Raw genomic sequence first — 20125 nt, forward strand, 5'->3', positions numbered from 1 at the left:
AGCTGCTTGTCCAGAGTGTTACCATGGAGACACAGAGAACAGCTGTTTGTCCACAGAGTGTTACCATGGAGACACAGAGAACAGCTGCTTGTCCACTAGGTGTTACCATGGAGACACAGAGGACATACAGTATGATCGTAAATGTTATTTTTTTATATTTTCTCCACATTTTCTGCCAGGAGAGCATTAATAAATATCACTAAATTCACAAATACGATAAAGCTCAGTAAAGTGGGTGATTCACACTTTTTAAAGTTGCGTTTTGAAGAAATCTGTTTCAGATGGGAACGTTTTTAAAGAATAATGTTTCTGTTCGTCGTGCTTCCACCATCCTGCAAAACTATTTATCACCTAAAAAAGTGATAAGTAGGTTTTATTTTAATACTAATCATCATCATCACATCACAAAATATTGCAATAAAATTCCATATCACCTACTCCATGTTCCCACTGACATAAAGAATCCCTCATCATGATACCTCCAACACCGTGCTCTCCTGTGCTGAAGCTATGACTAATTTAACCAGTTTGAAACCGGCTGGGTTTTTAAAACTAGTTAACCACCAAAGAAAACTCTGTTTTGTATTAAAACTAGATAATTAGTCCCATATCATGACACTAATAACACCGTACTTACCAGTACAGATCCCACTAGTGACCAGTTTATTTTAGATGGTTTCTTTACATTCTTAAAACCATTTAAGTAACTTCATAAAAACCCGTTAGAGCCACGTTAAGTTTGAAGTTTATTTTTGAAGGAAATCTCCAAGACATCTGTGTTTGTATTTGTGTTTCAGGTTTGGGAGGGTCAGAGCATTGTGAAGCTGGCCAGGATGATGCTGGGTGAGACCAACCCCGCTGACTCCAAGCCCGGCAGCATCCGTGGAGACCTGTGCATCAACATCGGCAGGTGAGGAAACCATGGCAACGCTGCAAAACCTGCACAACGCACCAGGAAATGACTGCAAAGATTCAATATAATCAAAAACTTAACCACAAATGGCATTACTGAGGTCCGAGAAGAGGTTTGTTCTCAAGGAATATCCAGAAAAATGAGGAAAAAAGTAATTTAATGAGAACAAACAGAAAAATAAACATTAAAACACAGCCTTACATTAGAATCAATTAAAAAATATATATTTTTGCTAATAAAAATGCATTTAAAAATAAAACATATATGCCACACATTCCTAAAATACATGAAAAAAGCATTAAATAAAAAAGGAAGCAGCTTGTTAATGTGATATAGGTGAGATAGGCAGTAAAATTAGAAATGCTTAAAATGTATTATTTCAGATAAAATTTAAAATAAATTATTTAATTAATTATAATAAAATATATAAAATACTTCATTAGTAAAAATATAATTAGAAATGACCACTAATTATTTTTTGTTGGAAAACTAATAAATGATAATGCAACAAAAAAAATCAAAAAAAGTAAATACATCTTGAGGTTTTCATTTAACAAAATGGGGAAAACGACTTCTTTTTTAGAAGAAACTAATATTTCCAGACAGAATCGACCAGATGCTGATTGGTTAATTAATAAAACTATAAGTCACTGATCTGGACCCGACTGTGTCCACAGGAACATCATCCACGGCAGCGACACCCTGGATAACGCCAAGATGGAGATCGATCTTTGGTTCAAGGCAGAGGAGTTCGTCAACTGGACCCCCGCCACTCAGGCCTTCCTGTACGAGTAAACCCCGCCCCTCTGGAGCTCCGCCCACCCATCCACTAAACCCCGCCCACTCTACAGTCGATCCTCTACCTTGGTTTTTACCAGTCTCACCAAACATGCAGCACTGATCAATAAAGTCTCATGTTGACCACGAAGTGTCTGAGTTCAATCATATCACAGTTATGATCGAGATGAACAGGAAAAAAAACTGTCAAAAGCAAAAAAAAAAAAAAAATCACGATAAAGATCGTTTCACAATTTTCTTCAGTAAAGTTTATTTGTGTCGCACATTTCAGCTGAAACGCAGTTAAACCGTAAAAACGTAATAAAGTAACAAATTATAACATAGCAATAAATACATTTTATCAATATCCATCATCAAGCAAATGTACATGAAATATATTAATCAATTTTTAATTATTATCAATCTAAAGCAGCTCTAAACAGGTGGAATTTTAGTCTAGATTTAAAAGATATCAGTGTTTCAGATGTTTTACAGTTTTCTGGAAGTTTGTTCAGATTCATGGAGAATAGAAGCTGAATTCTGTTTCTCCATTTTTGGTTCTGGTTCCGGGGATGCAGAGCCAGAACTACCAGAAAACTACAGATGAAAATTAACCCCAGTGGCTAAATCTGGCATTGTTACATGGTTGTTTTAACATACTAATGTTGATTTATATGCATGGCCCCCTTGTAAAATAAATTCAAATTAGAATTAGATAAATACCAAGCGGCACTTTTCTGCTTTTAGTGCCATTCTGTGTAGAAATTCAATGCAAATATTGCAGAATTAACTGCTAAAAATCTGCATGTCGTATTATATCTACATTTAAAAACATTATAGTTCTTTATCTTGCCGTTTACAGACACCCGGTCTACATCTTGCTAAGACTTTTGTCCTTTAAACCTGGAAATGTTCTTCCGGGGATAGAAAGCCGACTTTGTAACCGTCTTTATGTGGCTCTGAAGGTTCAGGTCAGAGGTCATCACTACACCCAGACTTCAGCCTGATCTCTAGTTTCTAGCTGCAATAACAGAAGCAAGTACTGGTTCTACTGGCAGATTATTTCACTTATATCAAGATATATTTTTTTATGTGAAACAATCAGCGAGAGCCTTTTAATCAGCATTAAGGAATTATTGACTTAAAACAAGTTTTCTAAGATAAATGCACCAGAAACTTACTTGGAAAGGTTTAGTTTTTTGCAGTGCAGGTCATCTTACATAAGTTAGGGCTGCTAAAATCAAGGAACGAGTCAATTTTGTTAACAAGCAACAGGAAAAAAACTCCTGAAAAACTGGACCAAACCTCTTAAAAACAACAAAAGCGGTTGCAGGGAATGAAATATTGCTGTGTTAATAAACATGGTCCTCTTTTTTTACATGAGAGTTTCACCTGAGTTGCATAAATCTGATCATCAGACTGCAGCGAGTCCGGCAGGTGTCCAGTACGGCGAGTGTCTGGTGTCAGCATGCGGTCCAGGAAGCTGTTTTTAGAAGGCGGGAGGGGGGGGATCTACACGTTTCTGGCAGGATATCAGTCATGCTGCGGATGCTGAACCATCAGCTGAATCCTATCCTCCATCATCAGGGAAACACATCAGGCTCTGGTCCAGGTAGATCTGGACAGCTGGTGGGCTGGCATGACTTTCCTTTTACAGGCAGATGAAATGAGGACAGAAACAGACTTGAAGCACATCCATGTGACTTTTATCTAAAGCGCAAACACACCCATAAAAGAAAAATAGGACTAAAATACTTGATATTAGTCAGATAATTTACAAAGTGATTAGTAGTGACTTTAATTACATTAACAGTGACAATTTCCTTCAACTTTAAGTCTTTCAGCAGATTTCAGTGTAATGGAGCAACAAACCCAAAAGATTTGTTTACTATGATCATTAAACCCAAGAAGAGCGGGTATAAAAACATCATAGCCTTCAAAAGCTAGTTATTACAGAAGACAATATCTGAGAAATGTTTATTTTAGATGTAAAAGCAATACAGTAAAAACACTGTAGCCTCTTTTGGTTTTAAAAAGGTAAATTAAATATTGTCGCATTATCGTCGCCATGTTGTTACGCTACAATGCATTCTGGGTAAATTATGTATGCTAGGCCTGATCGCGCTAGTAGTTCCGTCCAGTTAAATCAGTGACGAGTAAAGCCGTTAAGCTTTTTCAGTTTGAACCGGAGCGCGTTCAAATGGATGGAAATGAAGAAATCACAAGGAGTAATGAAGATGAGGAGCAAACGGAGGAAGAGGAAAGTGTTGGTGGAACAACTGCTGCTACTAACTTCAGCTTCATAAAGGAAACGATGAATGACACATACCTCTGGTTGGTAAGTAGTCCATGTTTTCACATTCAGTAGCAATGGCTCCCTTATCCTTTAAGTGTCTTTTGGTTGCTGGCTGCTGGCTGGCTTTATAGGCTTCCTGGATAAAAACTAACGCCACAGCATTTGTTTTAAGCTTGAGAGGGTAACAACCACCTGTTAGCTCCTTCATAAATTTTGCTTATACAAATGACTCAAAGATTTCTGGAGAGAAATGTTGAGAGCACAAATGTACGTTCAGAAATGTTCGGCTCTTTGGGAATCGATCCAGACTCGCCTCACTATTTTTTTGTTCTTAAATTACAGCCAACAGTGACAGAGTGTGGCATTGTCTAATTTAACACCAGCCAACTCAGGTAAAGTTAGCCTTCTCGTGTTTACTCTGTAGATTCCAGTACAGAACGGACCCAACATCAACCCAGCAAGTGAAAAAATGGCGACCTCCCTGGGTGAAATTATATAACATTTTTGAAGTAATTGAGTTTTTATGTGTCAAACTGCTATTTTTTTTTAGTTGATAGGAAAATGAAAACATATTAAGGTCAACATGTTCAGCTAATCGTGGTTCACTTTGACCACAAAGTACCATCATATGCTGATGATATTATTTACTTCTCAAACCTTCTAATCCGATACTTCATTAAGGATATTTTCTGGGTACAAAGTTAATATTTCTTAATATTTTTGCTGTAGTTTTGAATCAGGCTAATCTTTGCCGTTACCAAGGACAACCACCGTGTACCTTTGTCACAATTGGAGAGAGAGGACCAATTACTCCAGCGCTGCAGAGTTGTGGTATCCAACATCAGCCTCCATGTTCACATGTTTCTGTGGCTCAACACCCGAATCAAATCGGTGGTTCATAACCAATTTTTGAAACGAGGGCCAATGTTAAGCTGAAAGCACTTGGGCAAACCAAAGTCATACATTTTTAAAACAAACTTTTCCAGCCTTTTGTTTATTGTAGCTTTTCAGTAATAAAGTAAACAATTTTAATTGTACTAAAATGAACAAACTATGGTTGTGTATGTCAAGACCAACAGTTTCCTAATTCTTCTGGTTGTTTTCTTGTATGAGAAGTAATATTTACATTTTAGGAATAGAAGGTCAATGTTTGTTATTCCAGTTGCTTCGAAATTAACATGAATGATAAAAAACGTGTTAATAAATGGGAATCTATTTTTTTGTGCCAAATATTTTCTTAAGAAGTTATTTATCTGTAAAGATTGTTGAAAAATGTGTCCATCTGCATCAACCACCTCCCAAAATCCTTCAGAGGGCCACAAATGGCCCCCGGCCCGCACTTTGGACTCCCTAGTCTATGAAGTTTTATTCCCTGACTCGACACAAAGTCTGTTCTGCATGGGCCGAGGTCAGTGGGTTGGACATGAGACCAGGAGACGCCCCGTTTGGTTTTGACTCGGTATCATCTCTTCTGACCCGGTAATAAATCACTGTGTTAGGATCCATTTCCAGACCAGAAGGCATGTTAAGGAGCTCTGATGATTTATTGAGAGAGGATGAGGAGAAACTAATGAGCAGCTGTTCTACTGAGAGGAATGAGGTGGAACCAGGTTCTGCATGTCACATTTCTCTGGTCCGACCAGAACCTGACAGGACGGATCCTAGATCCATATTGGTAGAAAATTACAACTGTAAAACAAAATCCCAGTCTACCTCTTCTCGTCATTCATGCATGAATGAATATATTTGCTAGCAGAGACTCTTGAGATTTTTCTTTTTATTGCATAAAAATTTCACATCTAGATGAAATATTTCTTCACAATCATGCTGCCAAAAAATTGCACAACGTATAAAAACCTTCATCAGAACATCAACACACGACTGTAGTCAGACAGTTACAGCAAGCTGATCCAGATCCGTTTGTCATCTTCAAACCTTCGAACTGATGGGAAGTCAAGAAAAGTTCACAACAATCCACAAACATCAACAGATTCCTCTAAAAACGATTCTTTTCTGAAGATCTTCAGCTTTATTTTCACATTTAACAGCATAAAGAGCAGAGGTTGCTGGACAACCAGGATGTCCCACAGGAGAAACGTCTCATGACCGCTTCACTTTTTTAGCTATACTGTAAACGGACTCATCTACTGTTCAGACTGCAGTTTTCATATTAATAATAAGTGAAATCAGAAAGATTTCCATGTGTTTGAAATAAATACTCAACATTTTTTGAGTAAATCAGTCCAAAACTATCACCTAAACTGCAAAAACACAAAATCTTACCCAATGTTTTTGGTCTAGCGTTAGCGCAAATATTTTATTTCACTTGAAATAAGAGAAAAGTAACTTACAACCAACTTTTCACCAAGATATATGAGCTTGTTTTAAGTCAATAATTCATTAATATGGAAGAGAAAGTACTAGTTCCACTGGCAGATTATTTCACTGATAACATTCTGTTATAAGGAGTAAAATTAGTACTTTTATTTACTAAAAACACTCCTATATCTCGCTGAAAAGTTACTTATAAGTTAGTTTAGTCTCATTTAAAATGTGCTCAGATATTTGCAGTAGAAACTAAACAACTTGGTAAGATTTAGTGTTTTTACAGTGTGATCAGCTCTGAGCCTCTGAGGTCATTCTGATTCACTTCCTGTGGGATCGAACTCTGCTCCATGATGCACCGGTTCAGTCTGACGCGCCGGCGTCAGAAAGTGACGAGGAAGACCTTCAGCATGTTCTGCTCTTAGAAAATCCAACATATTTATAAAAACACAAGCGGAGAGCATAGAAATCCTCCCAGAAAGAGCTTTGAATCCTCCACATAAAGCACCAGGACACATGATTGTTTTCTCACAACAGAAACCAGTTGGCACTGGTTCCGGTTCGTCATGATAAACTGGGAGCCGGGCCCGGGTTTACCGACAGACAATCGATGAGATGAGAGGAGAGGAAGCCTTTTTCTCCCAGGGAAATAAGATTCAGACATTCGTTACGAGCAAATATAAAACATGTCACTCACTTCTTTTAAAAATGTACATTTTACGGAAGAGCTTAACTGCCAGAACTTGGAAATAAATTCAAGAGAAGCAAAATTTTAAAATCTCATTATAATGAGATTCACATGACTTATAAACGAAATATATCGAGTCGTAATCTGTCACAGGAAGATATTTTTATATCGTTAAAATGAGAAACTTTTAAGTCTCGTTATTTCTGTTATAACTAGAAATAAAACACATCTTGTTAAAATGAGAATGTTTCTTATGACAAAATTAAAAAAACGAGTTTCTCATTAAAAGATGCAAAATGTGTCCATTATAACGAGATAGAAAACACGTGTAAAACTAATTTGAACAAGAAACTGCTCCTGAATTTATTTCCAAGATTATGGCAGTTAAAAGCTTCCATAAAAATTGGATTTACTAAATAAAAATGAGTACATGTAAACTAGAATCATGAATACATCCAGTTCCCTTCATTCTTTTTATTTCTACTTTTTTCTTTGACCAAAAAAATCAAAACACAAAAAATAATACTGACCAAAAGAAATGTAAGTTGTCCTTTGGAGAAACTGGCTTCCATTTTTACATTTAATTTAGATTTTAGGCTCTAATTCTGACAATTTTTTACTAGAATGTAAAAATAAATGTCTCATAAAATCAGTTTAATTCAGTCTATAAAACCTTCAGAGCTTCATGAAATGCAATAGATTTATTTTCTTCTAGAAAATGCGACGTTTAACGTTACAGACGCAGAATTCAACTTTTGAACTTTGAGTTCATCTTCTGCATGAATGAAAACAGAAAAACTTCCTTCACTGACCATCAAAAACACATCAAACTTTACATTTATATTGTTTTATATCATGGACGCCACACAGAGAGAAGAGGTAATAAAATGTTAATTTAATAAACTAAATTAGAATAAAGTATTTCTTCTTTAAATCAAATATATTTTTGTTAAAATCTGTTTAATCAAATTAAACCTTTTTTGTTCTGCAGCTTATCTAAATTCTGGTTTCTGAGGTATCAGAAGAATTTCAGGAGATTTTGGATATTTTTAAAGTTCAAAATCAAACTGTAAAGATAAATTTGCTTTATGTCAACATTTTATTCTATTTTGTGTATATTTAATTTAATTTAATTTTCACTTTTGTTTTAGAAATTTAAAGACAAAAGAATCTTATAAAACGTATTAAATATTTTCTAACAGTATTTAATATATCTGCTTTTTATATGGTACTTTTTCTTTTTTTTCAAATTTAAGTGGCTACTTTTCTGCAACATATAGGAAACCTTCCTGTAACTTGAATTTTATCTTCCTGTAACCTTGAATGACCTCTCTGAAACTTAGAGGTCACCTTCCTCTAATTAAGTTACTTTCCTGTAACTTAACTTTCTGAACCTTAGAGGCTATCGTTCAGTACCTCAGAGTTTACATTAATGTAACTAAGAAGTTCCCCTCTGGTAACTTAAATTAGCTTCTTGAACCTTACAGGTTACCTTCCTGTAACTTAGAGGTTACCTACTTCTAATTTAAAAGTTACTTTGTAACTTCAATCCTACTTTCCTGAACCTTAGAGGTTACCTTCCTGCAACTTCAAGGCTACTTTCTGTAACTTAGAAGTTATTTAAATTACCTTCTTGTACCTTAGAGGTCACATTCCTCTAGTTTAAGTTACTGTCCTGTAACTGAAATGTTACTTTCTGAACCTTTGAGGCTGTTGTTCAGCACCGTAGAGGTCGCATTAATGTAACTAAGAAGTTCCCCTCTGAAGCTAACGTGAACGTTAGCTCCTTTAAACTTAGAAGTTACCTTCCTGTGACTTTGAGGATTCTTACTTCTAATTTAAAAGTTACTTTGTAACTTCAAGGCTACTTTTCTGTAACTTAAATGTTACCTTCTGTACCTCAGTGGTTTCCTTCCTGTCCCATGACTTTTGGGGTACTTTTCTGAAATGTGGAGGTTATCTTTCTGGGTTATTTTCTAAAACTTACATCATACCTTCTCACAGCTTAGAGGTGCAAATACAAAATGAGCTAATGGCTACTGGGAACTCATCAGTATTATAAAGTCTCTTTCAGTCAGAGTACCTGTTATAATTGAGCTCTCCTCTTCCTACCAGGTTAAAAAGGCGCCTCATATGATCCAATACCTATCCTTGTAGGAATTAGGGAAATATCAGGTAACAAAAAGTAAATTCAGTCATCAAAATTTAAAGTTATGCAAAGTAAGATGTAATTTCCAGGATAGCCTTCAAATTTTCTCTCCTGTTGGAGACATCAAAGGCAAAAAACTGTTTTAAATAAGGAGAAAACTTCCAAACTTGAAACACTTCATGAGAGCCGCATTGTCCTGACGGCACCCGAATGCATCACATCGATCAGCTTAAATTTTCTTCCTTTTCAGGTCGTTTTGCTTCAGAAGAATAAAGAGTTGGTTGGTTTGTGGAAGGAAACCAATGAGGTGAAGCGGGCGGCAGTTAATAGTTCGTCACAGTAAATGGTTCGATGGTGAAGAAGCAAAGTTTACTGATCTTTGTTGGCCAGGAAATCTCGGGACGACCCGTTGGTTTCCGGCGCCGCTCGCTGGAATGAGGAATTCGTTCCTCCTGTGTTGTTGTGAATCTCCATCTGCAGACCTGAAGGCACAAAGTTACCATCAGTCAAGTCCAGTTACTCTAAAAAAAAAAAAACTCGCTGACCTTCAGAATAACCACTGACCGAGCAGCTGGAGCACCAAAGCGTCTCATTGGCTGGTTTAAACGGTCTTACCTGCCCTGCCCTCCGCGTCGGCGGACGGCGGCTGGGCGGCCGAGGCCGGAGGAGGCGGCGACGGGTAGTCAGGCGGCGTCTCGTTCTCGTCTCCTGATAGGTTCCTGGGAACTCCCGTTACCATGGAGCCGGAGAGGCTGACGGGGCGCTTAGCAACGGGTAACTTCCTCTCTGGCACACAGTCGGATAAACATTTTTAGATTTGTCTGTTAAAACAGCAGGCGGAGGCGAAACAAATCGATTTTTGTCAACCAAAACAAAAAACAAACAGGACTTGTGCTACTTCCATATTTGGAACTAAATTGGATCTGTATAAGATTGTTTTTAAAACGTTTCGGTCATTTTATGTCATTGATGCAACACATGCGTCATAATTCTGCACCAGAAGAAGCCGGACGTAAAAAATGTCTGAAAATTATTGTTTTTATGAACTTATAGTGCGTCGCATCCTAATCATGGCTCTGAGTTCACATATAAACAAACTTCTCTACAGAAGTTGCAGGAAATGCTCTGCAAAAGGCCGTTAGCTTTGCTTTCCTTTTCATCTAGTTTTGATCTTGTGACGATACTGTCGGCTCCCTTTGTTCTTCCTTAAAGTCGATCCATAAACGCCTCTGTACATCATCACTTCCAGAGACAGAACGCTGCTGTGACGCATTTAATCAATTAAACTAAATTTTCATGATTTAATGCTTTTCTCTTTTCTTTCTCTAACCCAGGAACTGGATGATAAAAGTCTTCAGTCTGGTTCTTTGATCTCAACTAAACCTTTATTTGAAGGAGAATTTTATTTACATAGAAGTTATAGTTAATTTTATTTGTTGTTTCTGTTGTTTTATTTATTTATTTTGGATATTTAAAATGTTTTCCAGTTCCAGCGTTAAATGTTCATTAGAATTTAAAGTTTATTTGAAAATGGTCTCAAAACAACAATATTATTGTTTATCGCAATAAGTAAAATTTGAGTCTGTCACCATGGAGACAGACTCAAGATGGAGAACCAAATCTGTAAAACTTCCATCAGTTGGATTAAAAATCGATTCTTAACTTTTCTTCTGTCCTCGGTACTGCTGGGACTTCCTCCTCTGTTTGGATCCGGCAGACTGCAGATCTCTGGACCCTGAAGCCAACAAACGCCTGGGTTATTAGCATGTTGGGTTAGCATGTTGCCTCAGCCCCCCCACCAGGTGAGGGTTACCCGCGGTAACGGCCGGCGGCTGCAGCTGGTACCCGGTCAGCTGGCACCAGCCCACCGGGTACAGGTCCGGGGACTCGCAGTCCACCCACTGGTCGTACTCGTCTTCCCAGCCGTCAAAGTGGATCCGCAGCAGCCGGTGGACGATCCTGGTCACCGTGGCGACGCAGACGAGCCGCGGCTCCATGAGGTCCACGGCCTCCAGCTTCATCCCAGGACGGAAACCGTGGTTCGGGACTTCCTGTCGGAGCGAAGAGAGCAGAGTTTAAACGCTCAGCCTGGTTGGTAGACGAATCGTCACGGCAACTCCACTGTTCCTGATGGGTTCTTCTGGGTTCCTGTGGTTCTGAGGGTCAATTCTGCTGCCAAACTTTAAGCACAAAATTAAAAGAATCTGTTCCATGTCCAAACAATAGTGGTAATCTGCTTCAAAATCAGAAATTAGTCGATGGGTAAAGTTTAGTGGAAGGAGGATTGTGGAGTGGAGCCACTTTTCAGGAGCCAGGCAAAAAATAAGTTAAAAACAAAGTTTTGTTTGTGCAAATATCTTGGAACAATATAAATAAAACAAAACTAGCTTAAAGTAATTTTTCAGCTTGTTTTAAGACAATAACTCCTCGATATTAATGAAAAAGTTCTAATTCCACTGCCAGATTATTTCACTGTAGTAAGATGTAATAAAATAAAAACTTAGCACACTGTGCAGATTACTCAGTGAACCACTTAGGCCTATTATGTACAACAGTGAAAATACATTAAAGTCAAATCATTTTTTAAATAGGAAAAACATTTTATTGGCTAAGGTGCAAAGGCAGAATTGATCAATTTTAGGAAAAAATGCATCTGCAGCTTAAAATATACTGTGAAAAACTCAGTCTTAGTCTTTATGTTACAGTCAACAAATATTTGATTTCTACTTTAGTTGACGTTATTTTAACAATCGATTAATCACGATTAATCGCTTCAGTAGTTCAGAATCCATCTGTTCTTTGTCTGACCTTGTTGAAGAGGTTGACCGGAGCGGCCACTGACTTGCTCTCCTTCAGATACTCGAACCACCTGAAGGGAAGACCGGCGTAGCCTGAGGAGGAGAAACAGGCGGAGCGTCATCCCTCCACGCTTCCAGGACATTCCAAAACTTTCCAAATCTACTCATCTCCATCTTAAGAGGTTTTTAATTCACAACTTTTCCAAGAACTTCCCACTTCCCACCCGTTTCCTTCCCAATATTAATGTTCTGTCCTGGACGTACAGAAGCTTTTGGTTCCAATTTTTCCAATCAGAAATTTTATCAAGAATTTGAAAAACAAACAAAAAAAATCTTCTGATTTCTTCAAACACTTTAGTTTATTGGGAACTATATTTTAAAGTTCGTCTTAAAACCCATCTATTTTACTTGGCTTTCAACACCAGCGGGATCTAGTTTTAAATTGTATGTTTTTGTATTTAAACTAAGTTTTTATTTATTTTATTTTATTTTAATTGTTTTATTATGTTGTGTTTTAATGTACAGCACTTTGTATCAGCTGTGATTGTTTTAAAGTGCTTTATAAATAAAGTTGGTTTGGAACAGCGTACAAAGCGATACACTACAAAAACACAAAATCTCTCGGAGTATTTTTGTTTAGTTTACAGTGTAAATGTCTTAGTACACAGGAAAGAAGACAAAACTAACTTATTACAAGTATCTTTTTAGCAAAATATAGATTAAAGTCAAAAGACTTTCATGAATATTATTTCAATATTCATGAAAAACTTCTAGTTCCACTTGCAGATTATTTCACTTTATGAAATTGAGAAAAAAATTACAAGTGGAATAACCTGCCAATATTAAATTATTGAGCTTGCTGAAAAGTTACTTGTAAGTTAGTTTTCTATCTTTTCAAGTGTATTAAGATATTTGCAGTATAACTGAACAAAATGCTTGGTAAGATTTTGTGTTTTTGCAGTGTATTCCTTTGCTTCTGTTCTTTCCAGGTTTTCAGAAACCATCCGATTTAACAGGATATTCATGCATTTCTTTAAACCTGCAGCTGCAGGAAGCCGGACGTACCTCTGGGGGGCGTCAGCTCGATGTTATTGATCTCACAGAACCCAGCGGGGAAGATGGACGGAGACGTGGAGTGATAACAGAACCAGTCGGAGCCGTCGGCTGCTTCCGAGCCGTCGATGCCGATCATCAGGTATCCGTCTGCCAGAACCTGCGGGAGGCGATGGAGGCTGCAGGTCAGGCGGAGAAGTTTGAGTCGCCCGTCTGAGCGGGACGGACTCTTCCTCCTCTTCCTCCTCCTCACCTTCCTCACTGTGGCCACGCAGATGGCAGACAGGTTCAGCGGGTCGATGGCCTCCAGCTTCATCCCGTCCTGGAACCAGAGTCCGGTCTGGTCCACCTCCTTCACCTGGGGGACAGAGGACATCGCTCTGAGGTTTACAGGTGTTAAACTGCCCCCTGGTGGTCAGAAGATGGAATAGTCTGATGTAATGACCATGATTAAAACGAGGGATAAACTAATGATTATCTTAGCAATTATTCCAACGATTAATCGATTAATTGGACAAAAGAACTGGCACATTCTGCAGATTTTTCAATTAACCCCTTAAGCATTTTTATACAATATTAGAAATGCAGATAAATAATTATTTTTTTAAATAATAAAAAAAAAATTTTTGGTTTGAAACGACTGAAACCCAATTAAAATCAGGTCAATTAGTAAAAATAAATCCAGAAAATGTGAGAATTAGTTTTAAAATACTTTCTAGCAACTTTCAGCTTAATAAGAACAACTTGAAAAGGCTGCAGATGTAAAATATGGTTAAAATCGATTAAATTTGACATCTAAACAGGTTTAAAATGCATGAAAACAGATTTAAAAGATGAACTGTGAGCCCAGCTGAGGCTCACCTTGGCAAACAGCTGTCCAGGAGCGTCCGTCTGTCTGTCCAGCTTCCTCGTCCCATCTGAAAACAGAAAAACAATCACTGTCCATCCATCCCTCCTTCATCCGCACCGCCAGATTTAATCCACGCCCACCTGATCGTTTGAAGCGGTGTCCGATGGAGCGGGACCAGCCGATGCTGTGGATCAGCGGGCTGTACATGTGGCACCAGAAGTCGTCCGTCCCGTCGTCGCATTCCTCGTAGACGAGCCGCAGCCGCCCGCCGATCACCTGCAACGACACGGTCGTCAAGGAGACGGAAACGCTGGAACCGTCCGACCGGACAGACGCTCACCTGCTCCACCAGAGCCACCCGAGTCCGACACAGGTGGGTCTTATCCACCACCTCCACCCTCATCTGCTTCTTGAAGGGGAACTGCATGCTCTCCTGCACCTGGAGGAGGAGGAAGAGGAGGAGGAGGAAGACGACGTCAAGCAGCGGCTCAGATCAATCAATCAAGTTTGTTTGAACAGCACATTTCATCAATAAGGCAACTCAAAGTGCTTCATATGACAGAAACACAAAATCAACAATTGATTTGAGCGTTTTAACAGGTTTGTGGAGTTTTCTGAAGTCGTCTCTGCATGAAAATTTACCTCTTCAGGATTTATACAAATCCAACGTATCAAAATTCAACAACTTTCCGGACATTTCAATCAGTTTTGGAACAATATTTAGTTTTATTTACCAACATTTATGCTTCATACCTGTAATCTCAGCACGATAAAAAACAAAATTTAATTTCTTATTAAATCCAATTTGGCTCATTTATAACTTTGCTGATGTTCAGATGCAGCTATCACAGTTTTCAGGTTTAATCTGCAAAATCGATAGTTTAATCCTGAAAAAAAAAAATCTCCATAATGATGGAAGCTGAATGAGCAGAACCGAACTGAAAGCCTCTGATTCATGCGTCACCTTCGATGAGAAGTCTGGCGGCAGAGTTTTGGACCCGGTCAGTCTCTTAATGAGGAAGGTCTTCCAGTTGGCGAACCTGTGCAGGATGGCTGCAGACAGAAAAACATCAGCCAATCAGAAATCAAACCAAACGGGTCGGTCTGCAGCAGAAAACCCCCCAGGATCGGGTCCGTCAGAATCGCTTACTCACTCTGTGGAGGAACCAGCGGTTTCCCTCCGGCCGCGCACCAGCCCACCGGGTGGATGTCCGGCACGCAGAGGTTCAGCCAGAAGTCCCGGGTGGAGTCGCTGTCGAAGCCCTCGTAGCGCAGCAGGGCCTTAAAACCTGCAGGAGGAACCAGAACCCGTCCGTTAAACCAGAACCTCCCCAGATGAAGGCTTGGATGCATCAGCTGAGCTCTGGGCGCTAACCGGCTAGCTTGATGATGCTGGCGATCCAGTAGACCTTCATGGGCAGACCGCTGTCGGTGTTCGGGACCTCGACCCGGACTCCTTCACTGACGCTGCCCCACGACTTCCCCATCAGAACCTGGACACACGGAGAAGTCCAAAGAACTTTGGGGACAAAATAATACAATTATTGGGGAAAACAATTTGCACCCATTTCTGAACAGCTTTTTATTTTAAGACTGATGGAAAAAATGCTGGGATCTGGTGACTTTCTGTGAATTTCCACAATCGCGGAATCTCAGAAAACTGATTGGTTTCATTTAGCATCTGGAGTCTGGAGGGCCACATTAAAAGTTACGGTGGGCCACATTTGGCCCTCAGACCTCGACTTTGACTCATGGAAACCAAGATGGAGCTGAGGAGATGAACTCACGTGTTTGAAGCAGCTGACCGGCGCTCCCGTCACTTCTCCGTCTCCAAGGTAACGCCCCCAGTCAAACACGTCCACAGAGACTGCAGGATGCACCGCCAGCGTTAAAAAGCCGCCATGTTTGTGATGACGATGATGATGATGAGTGAGGAAGGTTCTGCTGCTACCCACCGCTCTTTCTGGCGCCGCCCTGCTGGCTGGACTGGTGCTGGGTGTACACAGCCAGTTTGGTCATCAGAGGCTGTTTCTGCAGAACTTTGGCCTTCTTGGTGGGCGGCTTCCCCTTTCAAACAGACAGGAAGCAGATCAGAACCTTCCCGGGTTCTGGGAGGTTCTGATCGGACCGGGTCGGGCTCACCTGCAGCCTGGCCAGGATGCTGGCCTTCTTGGAGTTGGAGGAGAAGCTCCTGGAGCAGGAGACGCTGCAGAAGCGCTTGGTTTTACTGTAGAAAGCGTCCCGGACGCCGATCATCCCGCACATCTCACAGGTGGCTAAAAAACAACGACGGAGAGAAAAACTACCACCTGCTGAGGTCTGCTACCTCAGGGGTGCACAAACTTTTCCACATCATGGCCTCCAACCAGCATTAGCTTCTGGCTGAAGAACCACACAGACAATGCTACAAAATATGCAAACAAACAACTTTCAGAATGTTTTTATCACTTTCATCCTCTTTTTTATACTTAAATACCAACTCATACCTTCTGATTCCAGTTCTTAGAGTTTTGTCCTCCACTGTCTTATTTCTTGACAGAAATTTCTCCATTTTGCGATTGCTAAGCTAACTTTAAGGAGAAAAGCAGCTTGATAAATTTGACTCTCAGCCAGAACATAAACATGGAAAATAATGTTTAAATAAGTTGTTACTTTAAATATTATAATGATTGAAAAAAATACAATAGAGTATTAGAGCCATACTAAGAAAAAATAATTAAAAATAAATAAAATGCGAGATAAAGTCATAATGTTACAAGAATAAACTTGTACGAGAATAAAGTCGTAATATTATTACTTTATTCCCAAAATATGGCGACTTTATTCTCGTAAATTTGACTTTATCTCATAATTTTATTTTGTTTTGTTTTCTTAATGAGGCTTAATATTCTATCGTAAAAAATGTTTTTGATACTAATAAAATATTTATTACTCATTTTTTATATTTTCTCCCAAAGTTGTGGCGCCCCCTGGTGGAAAGACACTGCGCTAAATAGCCCTAACTGGGAATTTTTGGGGGGGTTTGGGGAAATTGCTGCATTTGACATAAAAACTTAAATAAAGTGTGGCTTGTTTTTTTTTTCTTGTTTTATTTTCTATCTACTGTATCTATGATGCTTGAGAACAAAGTTTTAATTTGTGGAAACTCTTCTGACTGACCCATGCCCGCCTTGCCGTCGGGGTAGGTGTACACCTGTCCGTTGGTCTTAATGAGCATCAGGGAGGAGGAGGAGGATGAAGAGGTGGTGAGTTGATGGCCGACTCCGCCCACGCCGAAGTCTTCATCCTCGCTGTCCTCCGGGCTGGACGCACCGCTGCCGCCGCTGGAGTCTGAGCTGCAGCTGCTGCGGTCCTCCTCCAGGCTGTCCAGCATCCCGAAGGAGTCCTGCCGCTTCCTGGACGGACGCTCCACCTGAGGACAGGCACATGAAACAGAAACCAACTATGAAGAGAAAAGGATTTAGTCCTTCCTTAAAACTGCGATGAGAACAAAGAGTAGAGAGAGAAGGAAGTTCAAACCCTCCATCCATCAAGGACTTTATCCCCAACTTCAACATCTCTACTGAGATTCCATCCATATGGCCAGAAAAGCAAAGGAGGTGGATTAGCAGTGCTTGACACCTGCTGATGGTGTCATTCAGGAAGTTTTGCTGTTTCTGCTTTTTGGATATTGAGATATGAAATCTAATTTTTTTTCATACCAGATCCGATTTCCAATTTTAATACTTTATTTTTTTTTGCTCACTTTTATTTTCTAAAAATATTTTTTCAAAATTGGCTTTTATTTCAATCATCCTTCTATGAGTTTTGAGATGGAGTTATTAGGGCCAGGCTATGAAAATATTTAATTACAGGAAAAAAGTCATGAGTTGCACTTTTACAAAAAAAAGAGTCTTAAAATTACAAGAAAAAAGTTGTTTTAATGAGAAAAAAGCTTAGTTACTATAATCAGTGAAGTCTGCGTGGCTCTTTCTTCAAAACAGACACTGTTAATTGTATGATTGTTTCAAAGTCCTTCTACTGGCAATAATTTGATGCTGATGTGTTAAAATATTTATTTTTATTAAGTGTTACCTCTAAAACTTATACCAAAATATAACTTAAAAAGATGCTCAACATTCCTCATTTTAAATTTCAGTTTTTTTGTGTTGGAGTTAAAATAAAATTACTATTTTATTCTCTCAGTATTACGACTTTTTTCTCATAACTAAGAAATAAAAATCTCAGCCTGGCTCTAATATTCCGTCTTTGACCTGAATTCAAAGACCAAAAAAACAAGCAGTAAAACACGCTTGTCAAACAAAATGGCCGCCCTGCGTGCTGACATTAATCTGAACTATGGAAACTCAAGGAGTCAACTGGTGAAAAAAAGTCTAGATTTACTCAAATTAAATATTCAGAATATCCCCCATCCCTATTGGTTAGAATGTCATAAAACTATCATACAGCAAGTCTTCAGTCAGGGGCTTCTCTAGATTTGTTGCGAGACTGACTGCTGATGGAGAGCCTTTCTTAACATTTTCATATTTTCTCACTGCTATCAGGATCAGGATCCCAACTGAAGAGTTTTGGACATAATATTGAACGTCTGAAGGTTCTTGAAATCTCAAAAAAGATCAATAGAAGTGTGGATTTGTTTTTCAACATCTGTTAGAGAGAGTGGAGAGAAGATTGGGAATGTTAGGATGGAAGAAGATCTTCCACAGTTGCTTCACGTGAAATTTAAAGTTGAGGTTGGAAAGTTGTGGCACATTCACGCATGACGGGAGGGAAGTAGAGTGTAGGACCGAGTACTAACCCCTGAGGGATCCCACAAGTGAACATCCTGTTCTGTTTGTGCATTTTGTTCAGGAGAAATCTTAAATATTTACAGTTAAAGCAGAAATGCTAGCTTCTATTTCTGTCAGTCTAAGCTCTACGGATTGAGAGGTTCCTCTAGTCTAATAAAGAACTACAGTTTTCCAGGTATTCTTTGGATTTTTTATGCTTTTTCCCTTCAGTTTTTGAACCTGACCATGTTTTCAGTTGGGTTTTTGGATCATTCAGGTTCCTCCCTCTCTAACACATTTGGTCCCATCGGTATGATTTATTTTAACCTCATCAGATGTTTAGATCTGTCAAGACATCTGCAGCTCATTTACATCTTGATGAGATCTTGTTTCTGCAGCTCTGCACTGCGGTGCTCTGACTCTGCAGGACACTACACCAGACTCCCTTCAGCATTCCTCCAATTCCAGCTTCCTGCCGGTTTTGAATCCAGCTCCAAGGTTCTGGAGTTCAACTCGCAGCTTGGCTTCACTCATCTATACTCATCGCTTTATTCGGCATACATGACCCGACTCTGTAACCGCGGTATGTGCAGGAATCAGTCTGTCAGTATCGATCATCGCTGCTCTCTGGAGAAGCGGCTCGAACAAGCATAACAAAGCGGGAACAAAGGTCTGTCTCCGGGCAGAGGAGGCAGGGACTCACCGGGTCTCTGGGGGTCTCCATGGAGCCAGATCCCGCACAGGAGGCCGCTGTCTGGATCGCCTCAGCCCGCAGGAAGGCAGGTTAAAACCTAGCGGCAGACATAACAACACAATTAGCACAGCTCAGAAGCTCAATGCTGTACGCTGATTGGCTGCTGGCTCCGCTTCGTGTGTGGAGTTCAGATGAGGCGGCGATGCGTCCACCGCCACCTGCTGGACAGACTCAGAAACGCAACAACAAAACACAGCTCCACTCAGTTTGATTTTTCTGCTGCGGCTGCAGAAAACTGCGAGGGAGTAAAAGCCAGACAAAGATAATAAAAAAAAATAACGAAAATGAAGATATAATATTATGTGAATGAATTGATAATATTAGTAGTATAAAGATGCTATATTACCAGAAGAATGTCGTAAAATTACTAGAAAATATCATTTTAATGAGAGCAAAACCTCCATTTCATTATCAAAATTTGGTGTCTGAATGGTTGTTACTTCGAAATAGACATTTGCTCACAAGATGCTCATCATTCCTCATTTTATTTATTTATTTTTAATAATTTTTGGTCTAGTTCTCATAAAACTGCAACTCTCCTAATATTTCAACTTTATTCTCTGAATACTATAACTTTATTCTTGCAGCAATGTTATTACTTCAATTTTATTTTTTCTTAACACTCTGTTGTAAACACTCCGTTATTGTACAGAAGTGCAAATATCACATTTGTTGAAGATACTTCTAAATTAGCACCATAAAATCAGTGATTTTGTGTACAATAAATCACCAAAACAATGTCAAAATCCTGAG

At 39.2% G+C, this 20125-nt stretch overlaps 2 protein-coding genes across 3 annotated transcripts in view; one reads left to right on the forward strand and one right to left on the reverse strand.

The window, feature by feature from the left end:
- LOC103469013 (nucleoside diphosphate kinase B-like) overlaps window positions 1-1841 on the forward strand; it is a 4651-nt gene extending 2810 nt beyond the window's left edge. The window contains exons 4-5 of the mRNA XM_008416462.1: window positions 798-910; window positions 1591-1841. Coding sequence (XP_008414684.1) covers window positions 798-910; window positions 1591-1708 — 231 coding nt within the window. The 3' untranslated portion in view covers window positions 1709-1841. The remainder of the gene's footprint in view (window positions 1-797; window positions 911-1590) is intronic.
- A 6281-nt stretch (window positions 1842-8122) lies between these two features.
- Window positions 8123-19492, reverse strand: LOC103469014 (MBT domain-containing protein 1-like). Of its 2 annotated transcripts, none has more exons than XM_008416465.2 (18): window positions 19322-19492; window positions 17009-17261; window positions 15992-16125; window positions 15805-15910; window positions 15637-15716; window positions 15225-15342; window positions 15004-15138; window positions 14814-14902; window positions 14190-14288; window positions 13990-14125; window positions 13861-13916; window positions 13253-13357; window positions 13012-13159; window positions 11957-12039; window positions 10962-11199; window positions 10812-10883; window positions 9764-9934; window positions 8123-9630 (listed from the first exon to the last, which is right to left on the reverse strand). In XM_008416465.2, the coding sequence occupies exons 1-18, from the start codon at window positions 19340-19342 to the stop codon at window positions 9518-9520; spliced, it is 2157 nt and encodes a 718-aa protein (XP_008414687.1). In that variant the 5' UTR covers window positions 19343-19492; the 3' UTR covers window positions 8123-9517. The 2 variants fall into 2 exon arrangements, with proteins under 2 accessions (XP_008414687.1, XP_008414686.1); XM_008416464.2 differs by having other exon boundaries at window positions 15805-15916; window positions 19322-19491.
- Between the last annotated feature and the right edge of the window lie 633 nt (window positions 19493-20125).

This window comes from Poecilia reticulata, linkage group LG8 (genome assembly GCF_000633615.1).
Source record: "Poecilia reticulata strain Guanapo linkage group LG8, Guppy_female_1.0+MT, whole genome shotgun sequence".
NCBI lineage: Eukaryota > Metazoa > Chordata > Actinopteri > Cyprinodontiformes > Poeciliidae > Poecilia > Poecilia reticulata.

Coding starts and splice junctions, on each gene's coding strand:
- LOC103469014 (XM_008416464.2), bottom strand. CDS start 19,342: ATGGAGACCCCCAGAGACCCG. Junction 13,917..13,989: donor ACACCGCTTCAAACGATCAG/GTGGGCGTGGAT, acceptor TTCTGTTTTCAG/ATGGGACGAGGAAGCTGGAC. Junction 9,631..9,763: donor CGACGCGGAGGGCAGGGCAG/GTAAGACCGTTT, acceptor TTGTGCCTTCAG/GTCTGCAGATGGAGATTCAC.